The sequence below is a fragment of the Pyrgilauda ruficollis genome, unplaced genomic scaffold, assembly GCF_017590135.1.
Source record: "Pyrgilauda ruficollis isolate IOZ18807 unplaced genomic scaffold, ASM1759013v1 scaffold199, whole genome shotgun sequence".
Taxonomy (NCBI): Eukaryota; Metazoa; Chordata; class Aves; order Passeriformes; family Passeridae; genus Pyrgilauda; species Pyrgilauda ruficollis.
The window spans coordinates 224,921-238,666 of NW_024519095.1; the positions used below are offsets into that span (position 1 = coordinate 224,921).

At 37.0% G+C, this 13,746-nt stretch overlaps 1 protein-coding gene across 4 annotated transcripts in view; it reads left to right on the forward strand.

The window, feature by feature from the left end:
- The first annotated feature begins 8,967 nt into the window (after positions 1-8,967).
- Positions 8,968-13,746, forward strand: part of SLC1A3 (solute carrier family 1 member 3) — a 60,845-nt gene continuing 56,066 nt past the window's right edge. For all 4 annotated transcript variants that reach the window (XM_041466105.1, XM_041466106.1, XM_041466108.1 and 1 more), the window contains exon 1: positions 8,968-9,148. In XM_041466105.1, coding sequence (XP_041322039.1) covers positions 8,968-9,148 — 181 coding nt within the window. The remainder of the gene's footprint in view (positions 9,149-13,746) is intronic.

Here is a 13,746-nt window from a genome sequence, read left to right on the forward strand (position 1 = left end):
CCAAACCACTGAGAGCTTGTATAAATGGAACACAAATAAAAGCTAAAAGTGAAAAAGAAGACACAGTGAACTAAAGAAAAATAATAAAATGGCAGGACAAAAAGAGGGAGAAAATAACATGAGTGAACAGAGGGAAAAGGAGTATTACAAGCTACCAAATAAAGCTCATAAAATAAGGAATGGTTTGGAATAGGGATCTAAGAATCAAATAGGGCCAAGGTCTAACTTTCCCTCAAAACTTGGATTCATTGATTAAAATTGAAATAAGACCTGTTCTGAGTCATTTTTCTCTGACTCAAAGGAAACTAGTGGTGGGCTGAGTAAAAATGGAGATGGAATTAATGGAAGTAAAGGAAAAAGGAAAGCAGTGAACCTGCAAATACATGGGGAGTAGTTATTTTACCAAGGAAAAGAGGGCAAGGGGGTACAAGGACATTAAATTAACTTGTCTTAGGGTAGAAGTCCAGAATGGAGCAGAATGGATGGAGTAACTCACAGCATGAAAACAAATCTGGTATGTAGCAATTACTGAATCTGTAAATGAGGGATAGGATGCTATATTATGGCAGAGATATTTGATTTACATCTTTCTTTTAATGATTTCTGGTCTGAATGAAAAGACTACTGTTTGTTTTCATTCTATAGACGCATTTATAATAAATGTCAGAAAAGCGTTCATTGTATGACACAGCAATCTAAATTAAAAAAATGTGCAGTGTATCAATCCTTTGTCTTGTTACAGAAAGATGGCATTAAAATGTGGATTCAATGTATCTTTTTTGTGATTGTAATTAATATTTAATTGCAATGATCTGAACTTATTTGTACAAAAATAATATTTGTATCCTCCCAGAAGCTGAGTAAAGAAATGACAGAAAAAATTGAAGTAATATATCATACCAGTGACATGCCATCTTTGAAACATACTTGTTCATGCTATAATACTTAATTTTTCTATATATATGATGACATATTTGATCACATTTCAAGAAGAACAATGAGTAATAAATATTATTGTTTTAAGCTAATTGCTGATTACCAATGAGTTCTGTGAACTCTGGATCCCAACAGAGAATGGAATTTCAGAATGAAATACACAGCAAGAAAATAAATGCTGATCACCACACAGTCTGAGTGTCTGGATGCCAGGGATACTATGAAACAGATATTTTGAGATCTTCTGTAGTATATTAAACAGAGATCGTCTAAAAGAACCCAATTACTTTAAATCGTCCTAGCCTATGTAAACTAAAGACATAGAAGCAAAACAGACTTTCTGCCACTCTGTTTTGCAAACCTGATGCTGCTTTTTCCTTTGCTGAAAATTTGCATGTTTTCTCAGAGCCTGTTTCTTTCTCACAATAAACAATGCAAAGCCCTCCTGCCAAAAAAATGTCCAAATGCTAAACAGTTGCTATTATAGTCATTACTATAGCAGCAACTTTGAGCTGCATGCTTTTAAATTATAATTATTTTTACAAAAGATTTTTGTGTGTCTTGATTGCAGTAATTATGATTCCATAGTAGTAAATGTCTATTTAAAAAGTCACGTTAGCTTACTGCTCCAGATAAATTAGTTTCCTTAAATGAACTTCATAAAAATGAGTGGTTTTTTCTGCACTTATCTTACTTGCTATACTAATAACAAACCAGGATGTATTAAATAGCTAATAAATTATTGTTTCATTATAAAAATAACTATGGGCAAAGATGTCAAATGAAAAGCAATGTTTTTTGAAAAGCAATGTTTTTTGTGAAAGGGCTTCATGCAGATAACACCATATCCTAATTCAGGAATGTCCATGTCTCCTTAGTCTTGTTTCTCACCTATCTGCCTTTGCTTTGTAAGGAGGAGATGTCAAAAAAAAAAAAAAAAAAAAGGCGGAGCAAAAAGAAAAAATAATCTGAGACCAATCTGTTGTACAAGCTAGCACATGTGCTAGTGATAAGCCTGTGCCTTGTCTAAAGAATAACCAATATAAACAACACAAGATCCAAGAAATGGGCTTCTTCAACAGCAAGTCTAGGAATTTAGACAGAAAAGAGTCCAGTCAGTGGGACACCCAAAAATGATGCTATTATCCCAAACGAGGACCCATGTGGGACCATTGCTCTGTTACCACTGTGACAGGCAAGGATTGGAGGTCATGATTTAAAGTACCCGTGTCAGTGAGTACTCTGCTGGAGCATCCCCAGGGCACTCTCAGAAGCTCTGCTGGTTCACAAGCTACTGAAGTTCAGCAGCTGATCAGAGAAAAGGCTTTCAAAAAAGGGAAATCGGGAAGAGGAAACCAAGAGGGACCTGAGCGACAGGGGGTAGCAAATTTCTGGCTCCAATGCCATGCTCTTTTGTAACTAGCCACAATGCTGTATTAACTTTTCAAATGAACCTGCCTCCCTCCCGGCACCCATTTAAGTGGTTGCCACTGGCTGTGGGAAAGCCAGTGAATCCATAGTGTGCAGCCGTTTGCATCTGAAATGCTATCGGCTACCGATGAGATCCCATTGGATTTCTTACAATGACACAGTCCCATCCTATCCCCAGTCCTTCCGAGAGAACCTTGCTTATTCTTCGGTGAGAATCGCCCCATTGTACGTACAGACATTCACATCCTTGATAAGACAGTTAGGGGAAAAGTTCACGAGCCACATCCTCTGCTGGTATAACTTCATTTCCCTCCCCCCTTCTCCCAAGAGTGAGTGCTGATCTGACGCCCTGTGTTGAAAGGAAACAAGGTTGTCTATTCAGCTGCAGTCAGACATACAGTGCGTGTTAAGGCTCAGACAGCCCATGATGCTGAGTGGAGATACTAAAGGTTCGTGTTTCTCTGCTGGGAATTTTCACAGAGCAGAAAAGGAATGCCGCCTTTTTTGTGTGTAACTTCCGACTGACTACTGACAGAGCTCAAAAGCATAAAATCACATTTATTCTCACGGCACAAGATCTTGAAATGCAGGAGGATTTGTTGGCTGGCTTGAGTGAGCAATGTTAAGACTGTAATGGGACACTAAATAGAAACACAGGAACAGATCACTGAAAAATCGAAGTCCTGCTGATTGGATTGGCCTGTGCCGCAAGTTGTTCATCCTGTGTTAGGCAAAAAAACTTTACTTTTTGAAATGTTTTTTTAACAGAATAGTAGCATTTTCTAAAATAATTCAATCCTTACCATCAACAGAACATTTTAACACAGACTTGGGGGGCTTTTTGAAAAGTGAACATGACCAATGGTTTACAACTTCTCAAAGATAAACTGAATTCAGCATCATCAGTAGAAGTTTCCTTCAGAAGTGACCAAGACATGCTTGATTCATTCCATGGAGTAGTCTTAGAAGGTGTGAACTGGATTCCTTTAGGAGAAACAAAACCAGATCATACAGTCTAAGCACTAAAAGTGTTTGGGGCACAAAATGAGGTTAGAAGCAATTCAGTGTAACCCTTCCAATGTGCAGATTCTGCAAACTTCATACTCAGAACCAGCTATGTGTCTGCAGACCGTTTCCTGCAGCACTTCATACTTGCAAACAGAACATAGCCCATGGGTTTTTTGATGGTTGTAGTGCACATGCTGGCCAAATTTGGCTGCCTCATGTTTGGCTGGCCAAACATGAGGTATTCATCAAATTCTCCTTTGATATTTGAAAAGAAACAAATACTAAACCTCAATTTATCCTACTTATCTTAGCATGTTTGAAAGAGCAAGAGCCAACCAAGTATCTCAGAAAGAAAACCATGCCATCATCCTGCGAAATATTCAGGAGCCTAAGGCTTAGCTCTGCCAAATATTTGCTAACTTGTATGGATTAAATTCGACCTCTTAGAGACTCAGCTTCTTCACTGATACAACAGTGTATAATGGCAATAAACAGTTCTAAGCCAGATTGCAGCTTGAAAGGGAGTAATATATTTTCTTATTTTGTCCAGCTTAATTGAAGTCTGGGACATACTGGCATGCCATTTCCCATGAATAAACATATTCTTTCACAAGAATTTTACTCCTGTTTTACCATTATGCTATCAACAGTATTTCACTGAGCTTCTAAGTAAACTCCAACACTTAAGATATTCAGGCAGTATTAAAGTGCTGACTTATTAATGTGAAACCTATGTTACTTTGAATCTTGAAGTTTATTTCATGGGAATCCATACAGTCTCATGCCACATTTATTGCTATCTGGGAAATTAATGGATTGTACAATTGGTTGCTTCATTTCCACTTTTTGAATTTGCTACAACTGGCTTCCCTGCGTTTTTGTTTGGTAGCTCTTGTCAGCTGAAAATAACAATACTTTATGTTGGAACAGCAGCTTCCACTCTAATGCCTTTACTTATTTTACAAAGGCACTGAAATACTGTGCAAAGTGCATTTACTGACAGACTTTGTCAGCCACATCCACACAGCGCTTGGGTTTGCCACAACAGGTGATTTCAGCTGGCTGAATCCACACTGCTTGGGAGGACAAGGTCCAAGTCAGAGCCAGTCCTTGCCCTGTACTTGCACTTCACTGCTTTGCAGGCTGCCTGGGGCATTATCAAAGAAGGGCTGAAACTGGAACCCAAAGCACAGATTAGAGTGCTGAGTCTGGTCAACACAGACAGGCTCATCCAGGCCTTAGGTCATTCCTTGTCAATTTTTTACCACCTGAAGCATGTAGAGATTATTTCATCTATGTAAAATTGGTGGTTGCACTGATGGCTACCCCTCTGTATCACTCTACAAAACATAGCAAAGGTTTTGTGTATTTTTTGCCTTGGCTGATCCAGTCTAAAATCTACAATGTGTCTAACTTCTAAATTGGTCTTCCTAGAAACTAACACTGCTGGAAATGCTACAGGTAGAAGAACATTACCAATGACATTTTAAATTTGTCCTAGTCCTAGTATTCAATACTGCATACTAAATCTGTTTAATCTAATGTATCTATAAAGGGAAATTCCAGTGCATTTTAATTACATGTGTTGCAGAGTGACACCATGCTATGAACTTATTTGACTATTTTTTTTGCTATCCAGAGTTATCTAAAATACATGGGTGTTTATAATATAAAGGATAATACTCTTGAAAGTTAAAATCAATAAAATAAATTAATATCAGAAGATGAAGGAAAAAGGAAAAAAGACAGAAAATTTTGAACATATTGCTATAAAATCTCTTAATATTCTGTTTAGCTAATGAATATGTAATAATATCTGTTGTTCTCAGATAATGGAAGTATCACTGTTGAAGTTAAGCTGAGCTGTCTGACTGATTATTGTTTATTTTAATTTTGTCTCACTGAATAGTTAATTCTCTGACAGGATTTTCCTCATTTCTCATAGACTCCAGTATTAACGAAAGCATTAAATCATTACTTATTTTGGATCACCTCACTTGGGGCCTGACCCTGTCCCATTAAGTCAAGTGTATCATTACTATTCATATGAGCAGAGGGCAGAACTATATGGGAGGTTTTGCAGAAAGCAAGCCATGCTCCAAAAGAAAGATCAAACAAGCAGATTGCTAGAGGGCAAAGGTTCATTAAAAGGTCAGTCCACATCTACAGAAAAAATAGTGAAAGTATTTAAAAACTGCACCACAAAAAATAAAAATGAGATAGACATTTAAGATACCAGGTGCAAGAAAATACAGCATGTGGTTCTGTCTTTGCAACACAAGCTGTCAATGTTTTGTCTTCATTTTTAAAATAAATTAATAAGATAATTTAGTTGTTTTTGTTCTTGAGTTAGACACCAAAGAGCAAGATTCCATGGTGCACAAATCGATCTCAAACCTGCATTAATCACAAGCAAATTTGAAATGATTGTTAGATTTTTTTTCTCTACATTATACATCATTATTTGAATCACACTCAAATTGGAAAACACTATAGCAAAACCATTACTCCGACTATGTGGGAGTAAATCTGCTCTTAATTTTATTTTGCACCTATCTATTCTTTTTGTGTGTTGTACATAACTCTTTTTCCTGTATACTTAAAATGACTTCTCAGGAAAATAATTTAAATATCAACATCATTTATAAACATATTTAAAGATGAATATATATAGATGTATTATATATTTAACATAAAATTATATACATTTTGATTTACAATATTTGTCTTATAAGAAAATACTTTAAATCCTTTTAAAGATGCACTGAAATATAATGATGGAATATTTTAACCTGACTTTACCAATGCTTAAAATGAAAGTGTTTTTCTATAAAGGAAAGATCTTTGGGAATTCCCCTGACTCCCATGAACAAATACCTTTTCAACAATGCATACTTTGAAATGCTAGAAAAACTGAACGCCACTTATTTCTCAAAAGTGGGTATTTTATACTTTTCATTCATTCATTCTCTGTTATTGAAACAGGCTGAATGGGGCTTGCTGTCAGTGAGTTTAAATTGCCAAACAAGAGGCAAGTCTTACTATGTATTTTGAATATCTACAAGAAACATACAAAGGATTATAGCTGATCATGTTTTTCTCTTTCCTTGATAATGCTCCATTTGCTTCTGAAAGATATGTCTGGTTCCCCACCCTGGGAAGAGTAGATCTTGAATAGCTCTTTAAGAATTAGAAAATACGTGATAGCTTTCACACCATGCCTGTTTTTAGAACAAAGTAGCATGCTCAGATATTTTATCATTTGTTTTAAAAAGCACAGGGCTAGTGTTATATAATTGTGTTTAGGATTTTCCGATGTCTAGCCTGGAATGTCTAATGAAGAAGCGCTCCAGCCTCCCCTGCTCTGTGTGTGTGCGATCCTTCAATCCTGATTTTGCATTTCTAACGAAGCTGAACTGACAAAGCGTGAAAGTGGTCTAAAAGGAAAAACAAAGAAAGTGACCCTGCTTTCACAGTGCCAAGACTAATCAATATTCCAGGAGCCCCCGCTTTCCCCTCTCGCGGTGGGCTGGTTCTGTCCTTTTTTTTTTTTTTTTTTTTTTTTTTTTCCCGGCGCTGGGCCGGCAGTCTCCTCCCCTTTCCTGAAGTTACAGGGATAGTAAGTTGCCGTACTCCGGAGCACATGCAGATGTCAGTTTTCCCCCTGCCGCCCGCCCGGCTCCGCAGCTCCGCGCTCTCCGCCGGGAAGCCCCTGCCTGCTCCCCGCGCTCCCGCGGAGCCCCGACAAGGTGAGCCCGGCCTGTCCTGCAGCGAGCGAGGGTCGGAGCGGGGGGGAGTCATTTCTCACTCTCTGCCTTTGTATCTTCATTAATTGATTCGTCTTTTGATTGATTAATCCTTTGGCTGCACCCGTATTCTCTCTTGATCTTGATGCAAATTGTGCAGGACAGATTAGCTGCTAAACATCCTGGAAAGGAAAGGCACTGTGAACGATATCTCTCTCTCCTCTCTCTCTCTCTCCTTCTCTCTCTTCTCGCTCCTTTTTTTTTTTTTTTTTAATGCCTACATTAATCGGTCGGGGGAAAAAAGAAATCCTGCTTCGGTACAGCAGTCCTGTCCACGGTAGAACCCTTACTAATTTAGATATTTAGCTAGGTCTCAGAATTTCTGTTTCCACTCCTTAAAGCAGCACGGCTTATAGCGTTCTGTTAAAATTCAGGGAAGATATTGCGCTAAAGTGACGGTCTTGAAACATATGGTAAAAGCAGCGATCTAAATCCACCAAAATAAACTTGTTACAACATGCGATTTTGCTTAAAACGTGCTGGCTGAAACCCCTGTGTATTTACATTTTAAATGCTTCCGAAAAAAAAAAAAAAAAAAGTGTTTTGGCACTAAATTTATTTAAAATGAGGTGTTAGAGTTGAGCTGTCTATAAACAGAGATAAATTTCAGCAGAAGCACCTAGGTTTATCCATTTATTCATTAATTACTACTTTTAAAAAAGCATGCCAGTGTATATTGACTAAAACTTCAGAAAATTGTATTCTGTCTGGAAAATACCTTTGAGGAGTCTCCGTTACTAAACAAACTCATACCCAGCAGCCATCAAAACAAACGCACACAATCTAAAATAAAAAGTAATAGCTTAATGAAAAACTTTTAATATTGAAACATTTTAAGGTTGATCCAGAATGAGATTTCTTGAAGTCAGACGTGTTGTGGTTCTTGGGTTGTCCTGCACAGGTCCAGGATTTGGACTCCATGATCCGGATGTGTCCCTTCCAATTTAGGATAGTCTGTGATTCTGTGATATATGCTCATAATTGCTGTCAGGACAAGTTAAGCATTACTCTGCAAGGTGAGCTGATATTGCAGTCTGAAGCAACAAGTTAAGTGGGATATTACTCCTGATGTTTCACAGATGTGCTCGGAGTAGTTTATACAGCTAAAAGATGAATGTTATCAACATAAATCTGTCCAAGGCATATCTTCTAAATACTGGTTGGGGGATAAAGAAACTATTGCTGTTGCCTTTTTCCATGTGAAAAGAAGGAATTGAGACAATGCATTCAATCATTTTAAAACATTTGAAATGTAGAACAATTTACCAGTTTGAACAAAATATTTCTCTTCAGTGGTTAATGTGAAGGTGAGCTAGATTTTTTTTTCAAATAATAATGGCCTGATAAAAAGTACAAGAGCAAGCCTGACAGAGAGTTTTAAGCATTATATCTGAAGTTGCTATGATTTGTACTGATTTTACATGTATGTATCAATAGCAAATATTTTTTAAAAAGTTACTCCTGGGTTTTACAGCATGACAGCAGTTCATGTCTGAAGACATGGGACACTTATCTGATCAGTCCATGTCATCCTTCTTTCAAAGTCATTGAGGTTCTGCATCAAAAACTGCTTAGATATTAAGAACAATACAAGTTTTACTGAAATATGAAGAATATTTGCTTCTATGTAAATATATAGCTAATCATTCCCCTAAAATCTTACTGCAATGTTTGATATTTCTTGTCTTGCAGGTTTCTCCAGTAACTCCCACTGAAAAGAGTCCTTCACTTTTCTGAAGGGATACTGACAGAAATTAACTATAAAAGAAAGCTTTCAGCAAGATAAATGACTAAAGGTAACGGAGAAGATCCAAAACCTGGAAGTAGGATGGAACGAATTCAACAAGGAGTCCGGAAACGTACACTTTTGGCAAAAAAAAAAGTGCAGAGCATAACAAAGGACGATGTTAAAAGTTATTTAATGAGGAATGCCTTTGTGCTCTTCACCGTTGTTGCTGTGATTCTTGGTGAGTAATTTGTTCAAATATTCTGTTCTCCAGTGCATTTGACAATGAAGATGTGACTGAGTGATTTGCATTACAAATGAGTTTCCAAATTCTTCTGCACTGATAAGAATGTTCTGGCTTGGAGAGTTTTGGCTTTGACAGCTGCATGAAGTTTAAGCGCCATTAAATTATTCTAGTAATTCCTAAGAAGAATTTTGGTGAGAAAAACCAAGCAGAATAGCTGTTTTATGAATTCTTCCCTTAAAGAATCAGATACGATAACTAAGTTGAATGTTTTCAATTGTATATTTTCCTACCAAAGCCAGTTGCTGCAAAATGCTCAGGAAGTAACTTTTATTCACCTAAACTATCAAAAAATTAGCACTTTGCAATGATGAACAGAAACTCTCAATTAATGAAAGGAGGAGACCTTTCTAGGCAAAGGCATAAAGTAAATACAGCCTCAATCTTTTCAGTTTTCCCTTGATAAAGGCAAACCTAAGTTTATTCTCCCTCAGCCACTCACAATCTTACACATGCATCTTTCAGATGCAATTTGGGCAACAATGGCAGTGTTACTTATTCAAAGGACTGAAAGATAGCACCTGATTAAATGCCTTTTAAGAGTATACTGAGAGGAATCCAGTACATCAAACAGCCTTTAGATTGGAATGCACCAAAATATTGCTACATACTTTGAATTAGCATTAGAAAGAGAATCTGCTGAGAAAAAACATGCAATTTTTAAAACTAATGTTTCTTTAAATTATTACATGATCACTTAAGATAATTTTTCTTTAATTAGAGATTGTCAAAGTGGCACTATGTTTTATGACATAACCACTCTTTACAGGATGAGCAAGAATTTAATGGCTTTACTGTATGGCTTTCATTTTTCCCATTAGTTTAAAATATAAAATTGTGAATCTGATCGTGATGATGATGAAAAACCATATGTAAGCCCCTAAAGATAATGGTCTATATCCTTTGCTTATGTAGGCCCTAATGTCCTTCATAGTGCTGTTCTGTATAGGTCTGCTTGCTGTGTTTCTACAACTCTTCCAGGAGTTGAAATTTTAGGGCTCTACCATTATTGTTGCTTGATACCACATCAGCACTGTTATTTCAAATTAATTCCAGGTTTGATGGTCTTTTTTTGGAAGATATATTAATTTGCCTACTGGTAAAATAAAGTACTTCTTTGCTAAAGCAGTAATTTCAGTTTCTGCTATTTATAAACAGTATTTGATGGTAAATGTTTTTAATTCCTAACTAAGAATTTTATAGGTGTAAAAGCCCCGTTAATATCAGGGGTGAAAAAAATTAGGTGTTTTATCTACAATGGTGAGAAAAAGCAGAGCCAGTCAAGTAAGTTTTGAGACACTGTCCAACCACAAAGAACACAATTCTTTGATTGTTACTTTACTAAACAGCATGTGAAAAAAAAATTATTCTTGCAATTTTTTCTCTGTCATCTACATCCAGCAGGCCTCCCACAAATTTGTTAATGTGCAAATGAAATGTAGACTGGACAAGTGGTTTTGCTGTTATTGCTGGTTCCAATTAATTTTAGGTAACTACTCTGCCCACTACTCCACTACTACCTACAGCAGAAGATTGATAGGCACTGGGACACAAGTTGGAGAACTGATGAAAATGTGCAGCCTAGGATGAACTGGTTGCTCCAATTCTGCTCATGAACCTGTAGACATATCGAGTACAACATGTAGAAGAAAATGTCTTGTTATTATCACAAAATGCTCAAAATTTTTCTTACATCTGTTATTTGTGGTGTAATTTTGCAGTACCTATATATGATTAGAACAGTCATTTCATGGTTAATCGATTATAAAAAGGTAATATTTGGGGCTTTTGAGAGTGTTTTGCTGTTGTGGAAATACTCAGAAGTAGGGAACAGATGGCTAAAGTAGTTGGGAAACACTCAGTGGTTGAATTCCATCTGTCTAGTTTGGCAAGGACTAAGTTGTTATCATCACTCAGTCGTTTGGTGATCTGTCGAAAATGAGACAGTGGGCTTGATCCCCTCCCTAGGAGACAGTAATCAGTGTTGCAGAATTAGCCCACCAATTAGCACCACTGGCTCTCCCATTGGAGATACTTGGATGTGAGTCTAGGTGGAAACCAAACTATACTCAGGCCAGGGTTGAATCATTTACAAGAAATAATGCTTAGTGCTCTGTAAACTAACAGACAGATGACAGTTCTTGGAGCTGTCACTCCAGAAGTTTTCATAGACACTCTACTCAGGAAAACATTTTATTTAGAGAGAGCAACATTTCTTCACAGACTTTTTTTTTTCACTTCCTTTTAGTCAAGGGATAAATATGAAAAAGCCTTTTTTAATACAGCATTTCTCATTTCTTTGCTGGGCAGGATTGATTTCAGTAGAGGTTAAGTGCATAGGACCTTATCTTTAGTTTCAGCACTGTAGTTTATTGTGGGGGCTTGAGCTTGTGTTGAAGTGGGAACTTGCCCTTTGTTATGAGGTGGGTAACTACAGCATGCAATTCTCTCTGTTGTACGCAGACATTTTGCAAATAGACTGAGGTTTGTCTGGTATTCACATGATAAGGAGAAACGTAGTCATTTATATGGCCATTCTGTTGTTACTCTGATTCTAAACTGAATTCTAAAGTAAATTCACTAGCTGCTACCATACTAAGCCAATTATTCATTAAAAAACCTAGTGATGAAGATGCAAGAAGCTATATTTCATGTTGAAAAATACTTAGAACTATTCCCTATTCCCATAAAAATGCATGGAACGTCCTTCAGATTACACCTTCTGCATAGGTAGGGTCTGTCTAGCACATTGTCATAATAATTGTTAATATTTTTAGTGACATTTAAACTTTTCTCAAACCCTTTAAAAAACTTGGAGAAAAGCATCGTCAATAAGTGAATTATGATGCTATTTTTTGCATTTTTGTTGTTGACATAAAGATATTATGAATGAGTTTTCTGTAGTCAATTTTGCCAATACTCAATGGATGAGAGCAATCCTGTGAAACAAATGTTTGAGGCTGACCACTGGTAAATTGAGAATATCATGATGACCAGGAGCACTTTAAGGTAGTGTAGGGATCCTGGTGGCTCATGGAAAATCTACAGGAAGTCTCACAAACTTCGAAGTGCTAGCCAAATTACTGGCAAAATCTAAGGCTGTCCCACGCTACTCAGAATCATCATCCTGTCCCTAAAAACTCCTTCCTTTCAGATACACTTCCTTTATCAGCCTGCCTTCATTCTCACATCCCATTTTCTGAAAAATGGCACAGGAACCCAGACTCTGACAAGACTCTAAGTGCCAAAGAATCTCCTGTGGGTTCTGAACTTGTACTGAAGGAAAGACTGAGATACAGAGCACTACTGAGCAGAGATCCTCAGAAACAGTCTGCAGAGAAATGCTGTTTTAATTGGAACAGAGGCAGGCTGTGAAACAAGTACTATGAAAAGAAGTTTCTGCATAGTTATTAAGCTCCAATTCGCTAGCTAAAATCCTCTTGCCAGAGGTATACGTTGCAGCTGATGCTGGAACATTCAAGGGGGAGGGGGATGGATCCATTCCTGTTTTCTGACTCCCTGTTTCCCCAAAGGAAAGAGGGAATGCGGGTCTGGCTGTGTCATTGAAGCCAGGCTTCTGTAATTGCCAGCAATCCCACAATAGGTGTGAAATATAGATAAACCCATACAACCTCTGCACTGCAACAGCATGCACCATGTGGGAGATTCCAAAGCTTTCCATTCTGTTTACCAAAAAAACTAGTTAAAAGTACAGGAAGACAGGTGAGATGAAAGTCCTGCCCCTTTTCTCTGAAGAAAAAAAGCAAAGAGATAAATGAAGCCTTGAAAGGATCATTTATGACACAGAAGTCAAAAAACCCACAGAGTCCTTACAATATCTGAACACTGAAAGGTTGTGCAAAGGAGCAAATTCTCCTGTCTCAGGAAGACTCCCTGTCTGAACAACAGTTTTGAGACCTATGAGGTACAAGTACACAAAGTAGACAAAACTCAGGACAATGCCAACAAGAAAAGCACTATATATTGACATTGAACACTGTGACAAATCCTAATGCAGCATTGGTAAAATTTGCATGAGAACAAAGTGAAGATCCATCACTGAAGGATAAACAGCTGTGGGACCTGAGTTTTAGGTGGAAGTATATGTTAAAACATAAGGAGAGAAACTGTTAAAAAAATTTATAAGATATATGCAAGAAAATCAAGACAATTGGATACAGTTAAAGAGAAATTAATTATTTTTATGCTGAACTCAGAGGCTGACTCTATCTCAGGGCTCTCCTAAAGAACCTGCCCAGTGCAATTGATTTCTCACTGAGTGACAACACCTTCCTAAGTAATATTCTGAAAAATTTGCTAATCATAACCTTTCTTTTTATTGTAAAAAATAGTTATAATTTTGGAAGGAAAAAAAAGCATTAACACACACCATAAAATCAGAGTGACACGTAAAACTCCAAAAGAGATTATTCTTTTCAGAAGGAAGAAAAAGTATAGAAATGCGCAGAACTTTAATTCTGCTATTAAGACAGCAGTAAAAGTCAGAGTGTGAAATATAAACAGTACTCTAGTTT